Below are 21,340 nucleotides of genomic sequence, written 5' to 3' on the forward strand. Positions count from 1 at the left end.
GGACTTCATGATTTATTTCTCCTGGTACTTTTATATTTGACTAAAATATTTCCAGACTCTGAATGACAGTTATATCAGCTACATATTCTAAATGTCAGAGGAAATAGCTTTATTTTATTACTTTTTTGACATGCTATGCCCAAATTTCTTATATAATTTTGGTAAGTTCCATTGTATAGGAATCATGATTCTCTCACATTCAGTAATTGAATCCCTTATTTCTCACACACTGACAAATATTGTTTGATCCCAGGATTTGATTCCGATCTCAAAAATCTTCTCTGTTTATTGTCTCTAAACTCAAAGTCACTTTTTCTGTTGACTGTAATTCCTTCTAAGGTACCAGTAGTTGTAATAATTTTCCAATAGTTGTAATAATTTTCCAAGTGCATTCATATCACCTCCCTGGAGACAAAAACCTTGCAGGTGAAATTTAGCCTTCTCTTAATATTAATGTTCTTTTGGCTTAAAATTGATAGATGCTATTAAGAATAAGTGGGACATGAATGTGAAAATATTTTAGCTAAAAGATGTTGAACTACAAATCTAAGATGAAAATTCAGCACTAAAAATATGAAATCATATATACAATTTATAGTTGATAAAAGAAATACTGTCCTCCCTTGAGAGGAAAAACCTATTATCCTTGCTTTAAAACAGAACTGGCATCAATAACCAGAAGCTTACACTGCATACTTGCACTACCTTTTTAGTATGCTATAAACAGAAATAACTATTCCATATTTTATAGTTACAAATTAAATTTCAAATCCAGATTTATTTTCCCTTGTGAGCACATATTTTAAGGTAAGAGGAATGAACACTCATAATCAGAATGCAGAAAAAACCCTTTTATTGTCACAAAACTAAACATGATGTTGCTTTAAATAGAAGTACACATTTCTCACAAACTGGGCTTAGGGGAAATAGTATTATGACTGTATTTTCAAACCACTATATGTGGCAATGGCCAAACACTGAGATACTAAACCCTGAGAGGAGGAGGGTGGGAAGGTTGTGTAAGTAAATTGGAAATTCCAGCAGAGATCTTCTTTCCCTAACTAAATTTCATCATAATCTTTCTGAACTACTGTGGAGTGTGAGGCTTTTTCAAAATATTAAAGTTCTTATGAGATGGTGCAGGTTTGGACACATCATCAGCTGCAAAGAGGGAGGCTGCAAATGTCTGTAGAGAATCTTTACACACACTGGCATATGTTTCTTCCATGTTGCTGCATTGGAAAATTGTTGTATCAGTGCCTGAAAACAGGCAGCCTTCAGTGGAGCTCTCAGCCATCCTAAAATGCAAAAAAAAAGCCTCAGGTGCTCAAAATCTTAAAAAATTGCACCAATTATGTAGCGAATTAAGAGTCTCTAGTCTCAGCTTCAGCACTATCCAACTCCATCTCCATTTTATTAAAGGAGTAAACTCCTATTCTCTCTGTTAAATGGCAACAGCAATTCATTCTGATTTTATGTGGTTTTAGGCAGTCTTGATTTGAAAGTGTTGGTTTGGTGCTTTACTTTCTGTTTTTTATCTATGAATCTCACTGGACTTGAAAATTATCTGGTATTCACATGTTGACATTTATTCTTCAAAATTTTTAAAGTAGCTGCTAAGACACCGATGAAGGATGCTGCAGAAAAACTGCTAATAATACCCTGTTAGCACTGCAAAAACTCTGAATGCATTCACAAGGAGAAAAAAAAAGTAGTCAGAAGTAAAAGGTATAGTGAGATAATGATTTTCTTTAAAATTTCACCATCCATAGGGACTGCTAAGGGTATTCATGGGGCAAAGACACAAGGATCAGGATGCACAAGATGTGTATTTTATGTTTAAAATCACCACATACTAACACCTACATCTTTGCTATATATAACAATGTTTTACTGGTAATGGAGAACAGCGAAAAGAGAAATGAGTACAGATCACCAAATTTTCTTTTTTAAAATTTCCTGAGAAAAATATTAAGTGGATTAGAACAGTATGGAATATGTGGATCATGAGCTATATATTAAGAAGAAAGAATCAACTGCAGCTAGAACATGGATCTAGGACCACAGACTTGATCACCTCCTCCCGCAGAAAAAGTTTTTTTGCCAGTTTGGAACTAAAATAACAAAACGTTGTGCTTTGAGGATTTTTCTCTTTTATTTGGAAAGGAAGGAGACTGAGAGAGAAAATGTAAGATAATGGAGGTACTTTTCTCCTCTATGCTATGCTGAAGTATTGGTCACTGGGGAAAGGTCCAGCTGTTGTGGCACTGTGAGACCAGTCTGCTGTCATACTGTGTCTGCTTGAGTAGCTGAAATTAAGGGATTTAGAATCAATTAAAGTACATGTCTTGTATAGCCTACCCAAACTTAAGAGAATGGCTTTGAACATTCTAACTCTTTATTGCTCTAATTAATATCCAGTTAATTACGAGAATATATCAGAGCCCTTTTCTACCTCTGCCTCCTTCTCTGGGTGTTCTTAGGACCGTATCAACTCTCTGAATACTGATAAGACCATTCAGATTTAAGGAGAAAAATATGAAAATATTTTACTCCTTATAGCTAAGTGAAACAAATGTTTTCCAAATTGATACTACAGTTTCAAATAAAAAATTGCTACTAATGAATTTTATTATCATAAACACCAATCATAGTATTCCAATATGAGAGCTAATCTTACCACTCTCTTATTTTGTCTCCAACCACATCTGTTGTAGATCTTTCCAGTTAGAGCTTCTATTGTGACAAACCCTCACCATTTGTCACAAGACACAAATCTTAAAGTCCACATCCTGAATGTATGTGATGGCTCCTAAATATGATTTTACCTTTAAGACCCAGGTGAAAATTGACAGAGCTTAAAGGTGCCAAAAAATTGCTGTAGGCACTCTGAGCAATCAAAGAGCCTTTCTGAGAAGCTGTGACTGATTTGAAGCAAAGCAGCATTAAAGGAAAAGTGTGAAAGACTTGTTTGGGTGCACCATGGCACTGAGCTATGGGGCAGAAGTGATGCTGTGTGGTGAGGAGCTTGTTCTGCTTGAGTTAAATGTGCTATATAATGCAGTGGTGTAACAACAGAAAGTGTTTTTGTGAGGACACTTTAAACCTGTAGATGCAGAGGATGGTTTTGCACAGGGAAGTTTTCATAACAGTCTGGACTGGGCAGAAAGGGAATTGCTTTGTTTTCCACTGAAGTGTAGGAGTTTCTGGCGTGTATGCCTACATCTTCAGTTATACTGCTGACATGCCTATAGGATCAGGCTGTACATCAAAGTTTGAAAAATCTGGACTTCATGGAAGCTTTCCTGAGTTCTGTCTTTCCTAACTAAAAAAAAGACAGTCGAATAGGACCCTGCTAAATCTCAGAAGTCCTAGAGAAAATCACTACAGTTGTGTGGTATAAGTTACCTGTTCTCAGACTCTTAAGAGTGATGAGTATTCTTTTACTGTATTTTAATGTGCTACTTTGGCAGTGGAAACAAGTTTGGTAAGGAGCAAGGATCTGATTTCTGATTTTCTGTAGCAGCCAGAAAATAATCTGCCTTTTACTTGCCCCACGTTTTCAGCTTGTCATCTTTGCCTCCCAGTATCAGCCTGAGGAGCAGCGCGAGAGACACAAGAGTGTCACACTCGGGGCTGGTTTTTGTGTTGTATTTCAGTTATCAGGCATTTTCAAATGTTCCCTAAATTGCTTGCATTCCTGTATCTCTACAGCTATCTGCTGGGCTCAATGTGCACATAGCTTGGTGATGGATGTGTGTTGAAGTGTAGCCGTGGAAAGGGGTATTAACCCTTTAGATGCGGTGGAAATAAGGCACAGCTGCATGGTTGTCTTTCATGATAGGAAAGAGACAAGTTTTATTCAGAAACACACTTGCTTAAATAGAGCGACTTTCAACTCCAAGGGCAGAAAAAGGATGATTGGTTCAGAGAGAAGACACCTCTTTTCCAGGCCTGGTCACACACCAAAACAGGTGTTCTATCTTTGTTCTTAATTCCTCTCTATTTTGACCAAGTTATCATCCTGGGAGCTTATCAGCCTGGGAACAGAACTGAGAAGCTCTGGCCTGGAATGTTTTGCAGGCTGCCATCCTGCTAGCTTTCTCAAGTGTGTGTCCACATTGAAGGACTTGAGATTCTATTCAAGAAACGTTGTATATATTAATTTCTTTTCTACTATGTTTGCCTGTTCTGTATTGCAGTGTATTTATCTTCTTTATTAGCAAGGGTTTGTTTACCAGTGGAAGACGGAGTTTTGACTAATATATTTATTTTACTAATATGTTTTTATATATTTTACTAATATATTTGTTAATCAGTGTTAAGAATTGCTAAGCAGTTGCTTTCTGCGGTCTCTTCAAATCCTACTTGTTTGCTTACTTTGAGAAAAGAAGAACTATGAGGTCCTTTCTGTATAATTTTTGATTCTTTGATGCCTAAAGTCTCTCACCATACCTAAACTCAGTCTGGATTTAGTTTCTTGGCTTTGTAAATCTCATTATTTTATCAAAAATTCATACTCACTCACACTGTTTTTCTCTGACCTTTATCTTGATCTTCTCTTTCAGGGCCTGTGCCACTATCCAAAATCTCAAAATTACATTTTCAATCTTAAGTCCATCATTGATTCATTATTTCAGCTTCTTTATATCCTCTCACACCCTCTGTTCTGTAGTCACTCTTTAAAAAAAAAAAATTCTGAGCTCTTATTTTTTCTTAAATTTTTTTCAGTCATCCTTTACAAGGCCAAAAGATTTCAACTCTGACGGGTCCTTCAGCTGGTTTTTTTTTTTTTATTCTGGGTGAATTCCCTGCTCAATTTACATCTGTGCTTTTACATCTGTGTAACCCCGAGCCAAGAAGTTGGATCCTTCTCTTACTGTGTGCATTTGACATTAGGAGGTTTCCAGCCTGGCGCTTGCTGGATAGCAGGGTTGATTACCAAGGGAGGGTTGTTTGTTTCATGCCCTGTGTGATGGGGACATTCAGTAGCTACATGGGACCCAATGGACAATCGTTATCACACAGCATCAGAGAATTACTTCCCAGGGACTAATGCCCGAGCCTTGGAAAAGTCATTAAACAGGATGTAAATAAAGGAAGAGACGCCGACCTTGGCTCATCAGACTCGTGTGAGATGTCTCACTGCTGGGCACATTTCAAGGTGGGGATAACGAAGCCTCCCTGGCTGCAGGACTTTTTTGTTGCCTGGCCTGTCCCCTTGGCCACCTCCCCACATGTCACTCCTGGCTGTCTCAGGGTGATCCCTGAGGGTCTGATGAGCTTTGTCCTGACTGCTCCTCCCCTGCCCCGGGGCAGTGCTGGAAACTAAAGGTGTCATATAGACAAGTGCTGCCCAGAAAAGCTCTGAGAAGAGTTTTCCCTTTTTGGAGTCCTTGAAATTGTAATGTCTTAAAACCGGCATGGGTTTGTGGTTTTTCTTTGGCTTTTGGCAGAGGTAGGATTTGGTGGAAGAGTTTGTATATGTGATTTTTTGGAGCTGATTTTTTTTTTTAATACCAGGAATCTGTGCTCTTTACAAGAGCATAAAAGATTTTGGAATCAGTTATTTGGCATGGATGTCCTGGAGGAATTTGCTGTTTTGTACCACAGAGTTAACCTGTCCTCATCCCTCTTGAATGCTTCTCTTGCCATCTCTGACCCTCAGAAGAATTTTTTTCTCCTTTAAAGGACAGGTCTCTCATAAATCCTCTGCATCAAATTCTAATTTTTTTTCCTACACCTCTGTATTAAGATGTTGTTTGTGACAATGGGTGTGGAAAAATTAATAGTATTCAATTAATTATACCAGAGGTAGAGAGGCTGAATTTTAACCTTTTTGCTGTACTGGAGAAATGCACAAGAAAGCCACTTATCAGCCACACATCATTACATCTTGCACCTTTATAATTACATGACTACTGCTTGTTTGGCTGAAAAACTGGTATGGCATCTTTGTTACTTCAATTTATATTAATTCAGAGGCTTAATTAATAATTAGAGGTGTAAGTTTAATTCAACAAAATGGTAATGCAATTCCATTTCAAATACGCCAATGTGATAAGTAAAATTGGCTTCTCATCTGTGCTAATCTGACCACTATCCACTCTTTGCATCTTAATAGGAACAGAATTTTATTTATGTCTATTTAGAAGTATCCTTAGAATGTGGTTCTGGCTTTATGGGCTTAACTTATTAAAGATCTTTATGAAATTGTAATTCAGTGAGTTTTATGTAGATGGTTTGAGTGTGATATTTTTCAAAGATACCATAAAATAGAAGTGTGTAAACTACAGCTGTAGAAGGTTTATTTAGCTCAGAAATTTATTAGTGTGTTTATACTGTATATATTACTTTACTGCTACATATTTGCAGTCATATTAACATCAGGCAATTTTCTATCTTGAGTTATCAGAAAAGGGAATTAGGAAATGTAATGCTAGCTTCAGGGAAGCAAACTTTTTTCAAAACTCCTATCTGTTAATATCACCTGCCAATGATTTAATGGTGTTTATAGTTTATGCTAACATTTCTTAGTTTTCCTTTTTTTTCCTTTAGAGTCTGTGTAGCTGGTAGAAGCCTGCAGCAAATTGCTGTTACTTTGTAGCTCCTACCTTTACTCACCAAATAGCTATTTCCTTTTTTATTCCTGTAAGGTAGTAAATCTTGGCTGCTATAAAACCACATTCTCATTGGAAAAGGCTCACACAAATAAATTCACTGCTCAGATTAGGACTTCAAAATGTTAATGTCTTTGTCTTTCTTTGTGCTAACATATATTTTTGTATTGATGCTTAAAGAGAAGCCTTTAAACTTTTTCATTACCCAAAGAGGTGTTAGGACAGCGAGGCAGCATTTCTGGACAGTCTGTGTGCTCATGGGTTTTTAGCTACTAACTTCATTTAGAAATTCTTAATGCATGTCCCTAACAAAAATACGTCCACAGTTTGAGTAAAATGAAAGTGAACAAAATTCTTAGGTGCCTAAAAGACTAAAGACAAGGTTCTTTATCAGCAATATGAACGGCTGCAATGTTTATTTGCCAGTGGGTCCTTTTTGTTCTTAGTCCTCTGCTCCTTGTATGAAAAGAGACCACTGAGCTCAACCTTCAGCTCTGTTACAAAACTCCAGTGTCATATTTTACTCTCTCTTACCCTTTCTTGCTTTCTCCAGCTGGCAGCAGACATTTTCCATGGTTACAGGTGGGAGGTATATTCCTGGGAATTGACTGACTTCTCCTACCCAATTCTGGTAAAGTCCAATAACAACAGTGCAAAGGTTATTTAGTCACTACAGATAGTCTGGGAGTGGAGCATAGAATAAAAGTGTAGCAGAAAAGCTCCATGCCCTATAAAGGGTTATCTTTCTGGGATAACTGATAGCCTTTAGTCTCATGGAATAGGTAATTTGGGATTCTTCTGAATCAAATCCCACTTCTAGGGCACAGCTCTAAAATGATTCAATTGCACCTGATTAATTTCATTCTAACATAAACCTAAAGTAATTGCTCTGCTTGTAATAAAATTAAGCCTCACAATTGCTTTTACACAGGAAACTTTTCCAAAATTTTTAATGTTTTTCACACTCATAAATGTACTCTCATTGACTCGTGAACTCTGCCAAGGCATATCTCACATGTGTGGATAGAAGGAGCAGAACTGTGATTCCTTCCAATTGATATTAAAGAGGATACCTTTCTGTTCAACCATTGGGCATGTGCCAAGTATTTTTAAATGTCCATAGTTTCACAAGTTATATTATAATCAGAACTAAGATATTATGAAGAGGACTTTTGATGATAGTATTACTTCTAATACTTAATGCTTGGAATTAATACAATTAGTCATTACATTATTGGATTTGAATACATTGATACTGGATTCTGTTGAGAAATGTGTCCTATATGCACTGGATAATTCATTTGCCTGTTTTTTAAAAATGTATAAGCCATACTGAGTGCAGATTTGCATTAATTATGCTAGGTAACTAATTCTAGTTTTATTGAAGGATAATCACAAGCCTTATTTCAGCTGTTCCAAAACTTTTAGAATTATATTGTTGTTGTTTAGAATTATTTATGACATAAGCTAGTCTGTATAGGGATACTTTACATGGGCCTAACTGACATCACAGTATGATTGACCTTCAAAAAATTTCTGAACCTGTTCACCTTATATAGCCTTTGGTTGTGCATATAGTTAGACTGGAATTGCTTTTTTATATTGTCAGAATCAGAGATGTTCTTAATTATAGATATATAATTGAGCTGTTACAAGTTTGTGTGCCAATAAGCCTTAACGTGTTTGCATTGTACTCTCTCAGTGATTGGTGTTTGTGCTGTTCATATCTAAGAGGAATAAACAGGAAAAGCAATACCCTTTTTGAATCCCATTATATTTTTAAAAATCAAGACAAAAATTGGTGTTTTGTTATGCTTGCTCTGACCACCTCCCCTTAGTGCAGTTTTCAGTCAACAACAGAAGTATTTCTGCAAAAATGACTTGAAACAACAAAATCCTGAGTCTGTAGTTTGTACTTGATTCCACCTTTTTTTTTTCACAAGAAGCAAGTGGAAAGAAGCAGCTTTATCTAAAAAAAAAAAAAATAGACTTGACTTTTGTGCTGAAACTTTGAGGAACCTTTTTGCTTTTCAGTTCAGCATGTAATGTAAAATCCAGCTATAAGTTATCATAAGGGTTGTGAGAGGCTGCTACAGAATGGCACGAAGTTGGAATTGGAAGGGGAATTGGAGGGAGAATTAGAAGCCCTGAGGTTTTTATTCTTGGTTGGACTATAAACCTGCTATGTGACCTTGAGCAGATCAGATTAACCTGACTTTCCAAAGCATTTGCACTCCTGAACTGGATCTATACATTGGTCAGTTGCAATTTCCTGTGAGGTGGGAATGGTGCCTTAATAAGGTGCAGGCAGTTCATTAACACAGAGTGCTGCAGAATTCTCCAATGAAAAGCATTACAGGCAGTGCAATACAGGAAGTATTATTAGGAATTTAAAAATGTTATAAATTAGTAATAATAATATATTTAGGTTTACCCTACGCTTTTGTACTTTACCCCAGTGCAGCAGTTAAGGGTCTTTAGTACATTTCTGTAATATTAAAATGATTTTTCAGCCAGCATAGCAGTTCTCAAATCTAGTCTAAGGTTTTAAAAAAGCGAAACAAACCCAAGGTATTTTTTACTTAATTAGTCCTTTCTGCAGCTTGAATTTATTTCTGAACTACATTTCTGCTTAATAAGTATCATATCTGTTGATGTTCCTTATGTTACTAAACAGCCCTAATACTATCAAATAATAGGGAAAAATGGTGATAAGGCATTGTAATTCTGATCACATGTCATGGGGTTAGTTTCATAAGAATACTTTCAGATTCTTCATTGGTGCAGTGCACCAATGTAAGATATATTGTTTTCATTATAAAAGGCAGTTAATATCTTCTAAAAATGTAATTGCGTAAAGGCATAAAAGCAACAACACGAAAATTATTCAAATAACATTCTAATTATACCTGATAAATCTTCTTTAAAACCTTTACATTTATGTAACAATTATAACCTAACCACTGGATCTAACACCTTAGAGCTTCACTGAAATCAATCAAATATCTCAGGCCAAAGCTGAAATGTTTTTCTGGTAGAATTGCTCCCAAAGGCAATTTTGATCTATTTAGGAACCAATTTTAGAGCACATGTTGAATTTGATTTTTTCTGTAGTATTTCCTGGGTAAGTCTTTTCCTTGCAATGATTCTAAGAAATTTGTAAAACGATTAATTAATTTAAAAACTGTTTAACGTGGTTAATAATTTTGTTTAATTATTTTTCAAACAATACTTCAGTCCACAGAATATGCAGAATCCCTTCTGCTACTTGCTGTCTGAATGTGTTTTATAGAGAACTGCTGATTTCAGATGATAAATTAAGCAGATTCTCACTCACATCAGAATATTTTGGAAGACCAATCTTTCCTCAGTGATAAGTATGGCTTTCTCATTCTCAGTCTTCTTTGGTTTCAGTATTTGGACTATTCTTAGGTGTATGCAACTAGAAAACTCAGTTAGTTATGGATGAAATAATGTTAGTGTGTTTGAATTTTTTTAACAAAATAAAGAAGTTAATTTGAGAATTATTTCACCTGTCAATTTAAGAATTATTTCACCTGTCACCACATTTAGGAAGAGCACATCTCTGTCTATACTACTCCAGAGTCCCAGTATCAAATACTGGTCTCTTTTATACTTTGTTTTATTTCAGAGGAATTCCTGCTTTTTCCCTCTTCCTTTCTATTTTTTCAATTAAAGCTATTAACCTGGTTAGTATCAAGAACACTAATCTTCAAGAAATCTAAAAATAGTTTTCTTTCAAGTTAAATAAAATTGCCTAAAATACCTGTCAAGAATCAGTTCATGAAACTGTTTCAAAATGGGATAGTTCCAGAATTTAAATCAGATAATGAGCTGTATGTCTCCACCTTGGTATTTATAAGTAATCCCTTGCTTGGCAGATGTTCTGGCAGGTCTTCCCTTAGTTCAAAGTACTTGTAATCTAATGTATAGATGTGTAAGTGCATTTATAATGTATAACGTGCTGTGTTATCATGAAAGAACTGAGAAAAACTGTAAGATTTTTATAGAAGCAATTCCTCAGTCTTCCTGAAAGAATTTTAATTTAACAATGAAGATGAATAGAATGCAAACTAACACTGGGATTTCAGAACAGGTTAAAAGAATGATTAATTGCTCCCAAATCCCAGCCTGCTGGCATCACAGGTCTGGAAAGATGCCATACTGTCATATGTTGCTACTTCTGAAAACATCTTATGCATAACTGTGCCTTTCCTCACATTGAACTGTTCAGGAACCTTGTGAATTGTGAAAAATTTGGCTTGAAATTATTAAAGCAGAGTTCCTTCTTTGAAAGCTGGCATTCCAGGAATCATCTGGGGTGTGATCCTTCAGATTTCATGCTGTGCATCCTAAGGAGCTTTCCAAAATCAACATTAGCTGCCATTATTGTAAAATATATTTTAATCCCTCAGCAGCACTAAACAGCAGGGTAACCATTTCCCAAACTTGCCATCCAAAAGAATAGTAAGTATAAATGATTTTGGTATAAACATCCTATTCTTCCCTCCTGTGATTGCCATAGAAATTCTTGCATTCTTTGCTCTTGGGAACTTCAAATAGATTTTCTGTGTGAAGTTCCTAGTAAAAAAATTGTGATCTTTAAAATGAAACCTCCTTTCAAGTTCTTAAAGAACAGCATTCCAGTCTGTCATTACAAAGCCAATTTGTACTTAGACATTTCCAATATTTAATAATTGTATACTCACTGCTCCTAGTTGAAACTGTGCTCTTTTTGAAAAAGCAGTTGCCCTTTAAGTCTTGCTTGGATATAACAGGGAATGTTCTCTGCAGATTTCAGTAAAGGTCATAATTTATTTTTTAAATGACAATTTTAGGGTTAATATTTGCTATATAACTGTGAGTTTAGTGCTCACTGAGGCTGACTAGAATAATTCCCTAGATATCCAAGAAGCTGGAGAAGGTTTCAATAAAATTTGGAAAATAAATTTAATGAATCTGCTGCATTGTCTGGACTGTTATTATCAAAAATTTAAAATCTTTAAGCCTGTAAAGTAAGACTCAAAGTAAATAATTTTTAAATAGAAATATTGAATGCTCTTCAGTGCCATGACAAATGGGCATTGACTGTATTTTCTAAGGTCATTTCTAAGAGATGAATTACTGTGACCAATATGTTCAGAAAAAGAAAGAGTGAACACTGGAGGAGCTGAGACTATATCTTTTCTGAGACTACTTTAAAATATGAGCCATAATTCAAAATTATTCCAATAATGGTTAGTGTTTTTTAAACGACTGTTGCTTCACTGTACAAAAAAGCTTGTTCCTGCATGCTACAATGAAAACAAAACAAGAATGTAGATATATCCCACTTTAAAAAATCTCAAAATCCTATAATTGCTCAGAAATGGAGTGAAACTCAAGAGTCTTCTCAATGAGAATTTGTCCTGCAGGATTTTCAGAGTTATAAACAGGCAATCCAAGCACAGTGGTTCAAGTGCAGGTGTTGCATTGATCTGAATTTTTTATGACTGCTGTTGTGATGGCAGATCTATAAGCAATGTTTCAAATATTATATACAAGAGTTACCCAGGAGATTTCAAATGTTAGCATCACAGTTACATAGGTGTTTTCTTTCACTTACATCTGCACATGCACATACCTGTGAGCATGAAGTTTTTGCGAATTTTGAAGATATTTAACATTCACTGCTTCTTAAAATGACCATGTACAATGTGGTTTAAAATAAGCTATTCAGCCTCCCTGCAGAAATCTCTCAGTGACCAGAAAGCATCTGGGTATCTCTTATACAGAGCCTTGGAGGAACTGCAGAATATTATCTGAAGATCTGATTTTGCCAAGACTTTTCCAACACTTACATGACTGTGAATTCCAACACTTGGGTAGTAGCAGCGAATCCATCCACCCTGCATCATTTATTTTTTCTCAACTTTTCCACTTTACTCTTACTTTGACACAGATATTTTTCTGCTCTAAAGGAGCTCACATTCAAAAACTTTGTCTATATCTGTGTTTTGTCTTCTGTGTCTAAGTAAACAGAATTATTTTTGTATGATTGGTAGCTCACTAGAACCCAGATGGTGGCACCATCATCCAGGTGTGTTATTTATATAAAAATACACTATTCTGCAGGGAATTTGAGGAAAGGTGTTGACATTCAAATATTCTTTGGAGTTATTGTTATCATATGGTGTATGGTCTTTATAACAAGAGAAGTATGTGGTATATATGGAAAATAATTAGGAAAATCAAAGCAAGCAACAAATGGTCAGGATTTAAATTCAGGTAAACAATTCTAATCTGCTTCGAGGAAATAAAAGTTGTTGAAAGGTTAGTACCCATCATTGTTCACTCATGGTAAGGAGAAAAAAGCCCTAACACATGGGTCTTTTCTGTCCTTCTTAAATAAAGTCAGGGGGAAAAATTCCCCATAAATTTCCTATTGGGATCACAGATTAGCTTTGTGAATTGAATTGTGAGTTGAATCTTTTAACTGATGATGAGTTTAGGAACACTGACTTGTCTTATTTTATTTTGCAGATGCTTCAGAAGCTTGCTGTGTGCTTGCCTTGGGTTCTGCCAACCATCTCAAGAGGGGACTCACCTATTCTTTCATTAGTTGAGCAAAACATTATCTTGAAATAATTATTCCTCTCCACATGGCCTTCCTACTCGTGTCAGCTTATCTTCTGCTGACTCATGCTCAGGGTGCTCCTGTTGAGAATGGGGCACTGTTGGAAACACTGAAGTCACAAGTGGGATTATTCAGCAATAAAAGTGAACACTATTCAGCACAGGTGAGACCTCCTGGAACGAGCCGACAAATACCTCAGACAATAATCATTGGAGTTCGTAAAGGAGGGACCAGGGCTTTGCTGGAAATGTTGGATATTCATCCTAACATTGTGGTGGCAGCTACAGAAGTCCACTTCTTTGACTGGGATGAAAATTATGTGAAAGGAATAGAGTGGTATAGAAATCTGATGCCATTTTCTTATGGAAATCAAATTACAATTGAGAAAACACCAGGCTATTTTACATCACCACAGGCTCCAGGAAGAATTCATGACATGAATAGCTCCATTAAACTGCTGCTTATTCTAAGAGATCCCACTGAGAGAGTTATATCTGACTATACCCAAGTATATTACAACAGAGTAGAAAGTCACAAGCCTGTTCAGCTCTTTGAAGATATTGTTATTAAGAATGGAGTGCTTAATACCAAATACAAAGCTATTCAGAGAAGTCTATATGATGTCCATATGGAAAAGTGGCTTAAGCATTTCAGTTTGGATCAGATTCACATAGTGGATGGCAATACTTTAATCAAGGACCCTCTTCCCGAATTACAAAAAGTTGAAAGATTTCTAAATCTTCCTTCCCGAATTATGTCTTCTAATTTTTATTTTAACCAAACCAAGGGATTCTACTGCATCAGAAGTGATGGGAGGGAGAGATGTTTACATGAATCCAAAGGGCGTCCCCATCCTCTTGTTAACAGCACTGTTTTAGAGCAACTGTATTCTTACTTCAGAGAGCACAATGCAAAATTTTACAGGATGGTTAATCATTCCTTTGACTGGCATTAATGCATTTGGAGCCAATGCTTCTTGAAAAGGCCCTGAGATAAACTTTCAGACATCTTTCTAGACTGTAAAGACTCGTATTATAAGAATTAACATACTGGTTATGTTTCATTGGAATAACACATCCATTAACTCATTGAAATGTTACTCTTTATGTTGGGAAAAAGAAGTTATTTGTATTTGTATGAGTCATATTCGGATCTTCTTTCTCTCACATGCAAATACATTAACTTCAGCAGACTAAGCAAAGATGTATCTCTGCAAGATTTCTGCTGTTTTGGAAAAATGCATCTAACTGTAAAAAATGTAAATATTGGAAATAGTATTATTCTAATTGTTCTGTATTTTTTGTTGCTAGTATTTTTTATATCCCACATGATAGTGGTGTTGATTTATAGAATTTTTCATAAAATAAGTTTAAATTGTATGTTAAAATAGGGGCATACATAGTAGCTCCAATAAATAAATCATCATCTTTAATAGGCTGAAGTACTTAATTAATAATAGAAGAAATCTATTTCACCTGTGATTTTGAATAGGTGAACTAGAAGCTACCTGCCTGTATAACGTGAGTATTAAACAACACTCTTTATATCTTGGGTTTGCAGAAAAAATCTCCAAAGTAAGAATATGAACTGTTTGAAGAAGGTTAAACTGAGAGTTCTGAATGTAAAGAAATTAAAATCTCCCAGGAACACTGATACTCTATACACTAAAAATTATTAACGATTATTGAGCAACTGTACAAATATTTGATTGCATAAATTATGTCACTTTGCTCTTGAATGGAAAAGCTCTTAAAACTGCCATATGAATTATGTTTGTATTCTGTGACTAGTTATTCTATTGTTCTCCTGACTTTGGTTAATATATCTCCATTGACACAACAATTCTTGTTAAAAAAAATTTATTTGCTTGCCCCCTGAAGCATGGTGTAGTTTTATTTTGCCATTTCTGATGCTGACCATGGGATACTCTCAACATTAAAATAACCTCTTGTTGTGTTACATATCACAGTGTTCAGTACAACATACTCAGGTTATATGTAAGAACCACAACCATTTTTAGCTCTGCATCAGGATTTTATTTTCAATTTTTTTAACAGTATAGTGGTGATTTTTCTGCTTTTTCACATAAACATTTTATTACATATCAATACCAAAGAAGAAAATCAACTCCGAGCATCAAACCCAGCTGAGCCCTGGTGAGGGTCCTGCATCTCTGTCTTTCTACCCAAGTCACTGCTCAGCCTAAAGGAGTGGATGTTCCTATCATGGGATTCTTCCATTTTCCAGGCTGAAAGGTATGTATTGCAGGGCTGATTTATAGGCTTTTAATACTTTGTGAGTGGGCTACTTAGGCAGGTAGCAGTACTCCTTTGAAGCTGGATAAAATCAGACTCAGATTATGTGGAAATATTCTCTCAAAAAATGTAAAATGTTAAAAATAGTATAATAAATCTTATTCTTTATCTGTTCTACTACTTGTATATGTATGTATGAGAGAAAATACAGCATATATATGAGAGAAAATGATTTTCATTGGCATATAATTAATCTCTGAAATTACCCTTCTGAAGTATATTTACTATATCCCAGATTTCTATAGATGGTACAAATTTTCTTTTACTTCTGCCACTTTTCTGAGATTGTGGCTTCTTAATCATCATTAGGTACTAAGAAATACAATGTCAAATTAGAACCTGTGGAAATACAAAAATATTTGTTTCAAATTAGTCAAATAACAGAATATTTATGCTGGTCTTCTACCATCTCTACAAGGACACTGGATAGGCAAACTGTAATAATTACAGTTGTGCAGCCTAACAGTATCTTCTTTGTCTTTTGTCTAGTAAAAAGCTAAACCAGAAAATTACTGAGCTCTGAATTAACAGTGTGATTCTATATCAGAATAGCTCTTTCTATTTTGTGGGCACAGCACTTTTGTCTGATAACAAAATACCCAAATCCAGATTCCCAATATTGTCTAACATAGCTGTTTTTTCTGACCAGTGATACATAAAACTCCTTCCAGTCCACTCATTTCAGAAATACATTATCAAAGCAACACAAATGCAGTTTATATCAGACAAAAATATATGACTTTGTTTCTTATACATTCTGAAACTCTATTTTTTCTTTTTCATATTCTTTCCTTACAAGAAGCAAATTTGAAAACAATGTATACTTTAACAAAAGTTTCAGGTAGATGTTAGTAATTGAAAAACTCAGATGTCTATATGCCACATTAAATTTCATAGTCTTCCAAGAAAAAGGAAAGGAGAAAATTCTAATGTCTTTCTATATTTATGCTTGCAGGCATCAAGTCTTTCTCTTTCTTCTCTGAAGTTTACAGCTAATCTTTAAATGAGCTGAAAGCAGGAGCACCATTTAGCAGAAGCTGTGTGCATCTTTGAAAATGCAAGTCCCTTTCTGGAATTTACATTTCAAGGAGAGCTGAGCTGTATGGATTAGTGATGCATATATCTATTTGATATCACTCCTCATTCCTGTTCAGCATTTTGGGGAAGAACAGAGTTGCTGGAATGAATTTAATTATTATCTTAGAGTTTACTCTAAGTATACTGTGACAAGTATATTAAGTATTAATAAGTATATTAATATAATCTGGGTGAGGGGTTAGTTGGTTTGGTTTGGTTTTATGTAAACCAAGATTCTCATCAGAAGTTTTGTTTTGGTAAATAACCAAAAACCATGCACCTTAACCTCTGCAAAACAGAGGTTAGACTGTAATTTTACATTGCAAACTTTCAATCAGTTTCTCATTTTGTGGTCTGAAAAATACTCTTTCATGCCATCCTGATCTTTTCCATTCTTACAGTCTTTAAGAAAACCCTCCCTCTCTCAGGAAGGGAATCAGATCAACTTAATAGACAATCCACTGAGCCATACTTGAGTATAGTAAAATAAAAAGTACTCAGTTTTTGGCACTTGGCTTTCCATAGTCAATTTTTTGGGAAGACCTGTAGGCTTACAATCACTATGCAGATGTTATTAACAAGACAGTTTGCAATTTAAGAAATTACATATATCTCATGAATTTACACAACTGATAGTAAACCAGAAATTACTTTTCTCTAAACTGGTCATCAAATAACTTTCATCTCATTATCTGATACACAACTGTTGTTTACAAAAGTAAATTTCATGTGAGAAGGTCACTTGAAGAAGTCATGCAGTTGTTTCAAAGGTTTTTGAGAGCATCTGGAACAGATGATATAATTACTTGTGGAACACTCCTGCAGAATTTATGATGGTTTGAACAGCTTTTGATGTTGTTTTACATTCCAGAAATATTAAACTTTCACTTTAAATACTGTTCATTTCCTTTTTTAGTATAAATTCCATAGTTATAGTTGCTTTGATCTAATATGACAGAGAATTAAGCATCAAGCAGCTGCAACTGGATCAATTCAGTCACAATAAGCAGCACACAATGTCTAGATGAGTCTAATACCACTTTTTTTTTTTTTTTTTTTTTCCCCCGGGACTATATATATTATCTATACTACATAAAGGGAAACTTAAACACTGGGATTTTGCCCCCAAAACTTCTAGTACTTAACTTATGGGAAAGAAATGAAGAAGTTCCTCCATTGCACTCTAACCCATTACTCCACCAGGAGGAGGGCTGGATTTTTCCATTGTATGCCAGCTGCTCAAAAGCCTTGGACCTTGACTTCTGGTCTTTAATAATTTAGCCTTTAGAATCCCTCTGAAAGGATACCTGGTAAAGCAGAGACAATTTTTTATTGTGTAGAACTTTACAGAGGGCACACAAATCATTGCATGCTGCTCCACATCAGCTCCTTTACTAAAATTTTGATACAAAACTGATAATCCTATAAAGTTTATCTATTGAAGACCAATCAGATTGACTACTGTAGGGAAGCTTATCCACATAAGGAGTTTTCTGCCTTCATGCACATCAAAGAGAAATTTACAAAATAAATTGTTTCTATCAAATTTGACTGCTTATTGCCCTTTGTCAATTCAGATGTTTTCATGAGTTGGAGAAAAAAATGTTAATATTTTTTATAATCCCTATAATTTCTTCTTTAATCTATGTGGTCAAAACCAAAAGTGTGATTTATCAGTTTACTTACATAGTTTCACAAAAAAAAAAAAAAAAATATAAAGAGGGAGAGACTTACCCCCTAAAACTTTGATTCATTGTAAGAATTGCACAACAACTTCTCCCTGAAAAGAATATTTAAATTATTGAAGTATTATACTATCGTAGATTATTATTTTCTGTACTTAGGGATTTTGCCTTAATTTCCTTGAAAAACTTTAATTTTGTCATAAGTATGCAGACACATTGGAAGCAAAATCAGAATAATTTGCCTATGACGTTAATCATTACCAACAGTTAATGAACAATATTTAGTTACTGGCCAAATAGTTTCCACTTCAACTATTTCAAGTGTCAATGTGACTTTATAAATTGTTTTGCTATTGTCTAAAATTAATTTAAAAGTTAAAACCAGCAGTGGTTAAAAAGACTCTGTAGTATCATTCTGTGATTACAGAGGACTTGTATTGTCTTGCCTTTAAGGTTAATTAACAGTGACATGAGCTTACCACAATTCCTGAAAACTTTTTGGAAACCAAGACACTAACAGAACTGCAATGTATAAATTAGTTCTTGAAGGTGAATCTGCTACTTAGGGAAAATACAACAGGTTAAACCAGACTGATAAAAATAATAGTTTTCTGTGAAAATAGATGTGATAAAAAATGCAGACTCTCCTCTATTAGCCCATGTAACAAGTACTGTGAGGTCTATTTTCTGATTCAATATAGTTTCACACTTTTATATTGTATATTCTTTCAGTGCCATTACAAAAACCTCTCAGTAAGTGTTTTAAAAAAATACCTTCATGTAAACTCTCAACCAGGGGTACAGCTTTTCTCTCAAAGGCCATTTCTCTAGTATTATATTGTTTCCTCTGAGATAAAAAGGTGGTTGAGTGACCCTGTAATAAAAGTAAAGAGTTATCATGCCGGAATTAAGATTACTTCAATTTGTTACAGTTCTCAGTAAAAAACACTTCTATATAGGGACAGATAATAGCTTAACAGTCTCAGTATTTGCTCTCTCCTCATTGCCGAATACAACCATGTTCCAATTTTTCTTACTCTGACAAATGTTAGACTAAACACATTGTCACTCCAAAGCACTACTTTACAGATTTAAATCAAGTGGCAGTAATTAAAGGGAAGCACGACTAATTAAGGAGCCATTGCCTTTGCTACTTGGACTGAATAAGGTTTTCTTTTTGATTCATCATAAACTTTCTGTCAGGGATGTACCAGCCAAACTTGCAATAGGAAAAAATAAGACAAGGTCAAGTGCAACATGACAAAACCTGAGGTGAAAGCCCTCTTCTGCAAAATATTTTTTAACCCAATATGGCACAGTTAAAATGAAAATTATGATTGGCCTGGTGAGACAATGCACAGGACTAGGATGCTGTTTCAGGAATTTAGCTAAGTCTTCTACATATCTGAATGAATTTTGTGATCATTAGGCTATTAGGAATATACATGAAAATACATTTTTGAAACACTGTATTTCACCTTATTAGAGAGTCCTACAGTGCTGTAGGACAGGTTGAGTATATTATGCCTATCCTTGGGTGAAATTCTGCAGTGATACCATGGTAAATGGGATGGGAAGTAGCAACTGTCCTCACTAAACATTGGGCATTTTAAAACGCCTTCTGGAAAATCAGCAGCGCTAGAAGCAGGAGGTTTGTTGTTGATTTGACAAGGACTGTCAGCCTAGAAAAATGCTGTGCAGCTGTCATGAGAAGATTGAAGATACCTTTTCTGTACTCTGCCATGATACAAATCTAAAATTCAAGACAAGTGATGCAGATGGAACTCTGCAAACTGCGGGGGGGCAGTGCTGCCTCAAGTGAAGAAAGATTAAGGGCTCATAAACAACATATGCTGTAGTTACACACATGCATCGTACACAGCTCCCAAAATACACGAAGTCTAAAACAAAAACGGGCAGAACCTACAGCTGGGCACTAAAGTGAGGCTGTTGAAGGCATACCAGGCCAGAGGGAACAGTTGTATGGGAGCTATCTGTAACTTATTATTTGTCATATTAATGATGTGTTTGCCAGACAACCAGTGTTTATAGGATTGAAGTTCTTCATCAGGCGTACATATGAAAAAATGAATAAAACAGATGCACTGATTATCTGGGGAAAAAACAGCCAGTGGATCATATACTTAGGGCCTACTTATGCACAGGAAGCATACCAGAGCAGGGCTCGAGCAAACTGCCTTTCATACTTTTAAAAAACAAACTTTCTCTGTGTTTTAGTTCCTTTCAATGGTGTGTGTGTATGCGTGTGTGTGTAAGAGCCTCCTGTACATTTTTTAATTACAAATGTGGAATTTTAAAACTCAAATGCATCCAAGAATTTGCAAATACTTTGGCTTCAGTGTCCTAAATAAGGTACTTATTAGTTACTACATCTTTAGCAGCATTACAACACTGTTCACTTCCCAGTTAGTTCTTTTATGCCTTCCACTGCTCCCTCTCCTCTCTCCTTGAAAATGTTTTCATAGGAAATATCTTTTTTTTGCCAACTGATTTCAGTTTTATATGGGTACATCTTACAATATGCATCACTTGCATTAAAAATACAAAAATTAGGCAAGAGGGTAGCCAAGTCTTAGACTTCCAGATGAGTGGAGTAAATGGCCTATGAAATATAACTATAGTCACTTAAAATGGGCACCTGCTGAATCATACTGAGCTGTGTGCCCCAGGTTAGAGGGCAGGGATGCCTCAGCAGTCAAATGTCTGCTTGCAACAGTTTTTGAGAGCTTGGGAAGAGTGGTTTCCTCCTTCCATGAAACAGGGGTTCAGGATTCAATCTGAGAAAAATCTTGTTCTGATTGGTAGAGTGCCTGTGTGGAAATGAATGATCAGGTGCCTTTTTACCCCTTAAATCACCCACAAGAAAGACTTTTGCCAAATTGCAGTATGTATTCCATTGGTAACACAAACTGAATTTGGAAGCCCCCTCTTTTTTATTCTAGATTCTCCATTCTTTTTCTGCAAAGCACCGTTTTTCACAGATGG

The 21,340-nt window shown here is 35.3% G+C and overlaps 1 protein-coding gene and 1 long non-coding RNA gene across 9 annotated transcripts in view; one reads left to right on the forward strand and one right to left on the reverse strand.

The window, feature by feature from the left end:
- LOC106858985 (heparan sulfate glucosamine 3-O-sulfotransferase 1-like) overlaps positions 1-15,136 on the forward strand; it is a 54,116-nt gene extending 38,980 nt beyond the window's left edge. For all 8 annotated transcript variants that reach the window (XM_088169175.1, XM_088169174.1, XM_088169176.1 and 5 more), the window contains one exon: positions 13,164-15,136. In XM_088169175.1, coding sequence (XP_088025301.1) covers positions 13,283-14,212 — 930 coding nt within the window. In that variant the 5' untranslated portion in view covers positions 13,164-13,282 and the 3' untranslated portion in view covers positions 14,213-15,136. The remainder of the gene's footprint in view (positions 1-13,163) is intronic.
- On the reverse strand, positions 15,110-21,055 carry LOC148223026 (uncharacterized). Its single transcript, XR_015805166.1, has 3 exons — positions 19,109-21,055; positions 18,384-18,429; positions 15,110-17,956 (listed from the first exon to the last, which is right to left on the reverse strand). It is a non-coding gene; the product is annotated as an uncharacterized LOC148223026 (long non-coding RNA).
- Between the last annotated feature and the right edge of the window lie 285 nt (positions 21,056-21,340).

This window comes from Sturnus vulgaris, chromosome 8, assembly GCF_052056855.1.
Source record: "Sturnus vulgaris isolate bStuVul1 chromosome 8, bStuVul1.hap1, whole genome shotgun sequence".
Taxonomy (NCBI): domain Eukaryota; kingdom Metazoa; phylum Chordata; class Aves; order Passeriformes; family Sturnidae; genus Sturnus; species Sturnus vulgaris.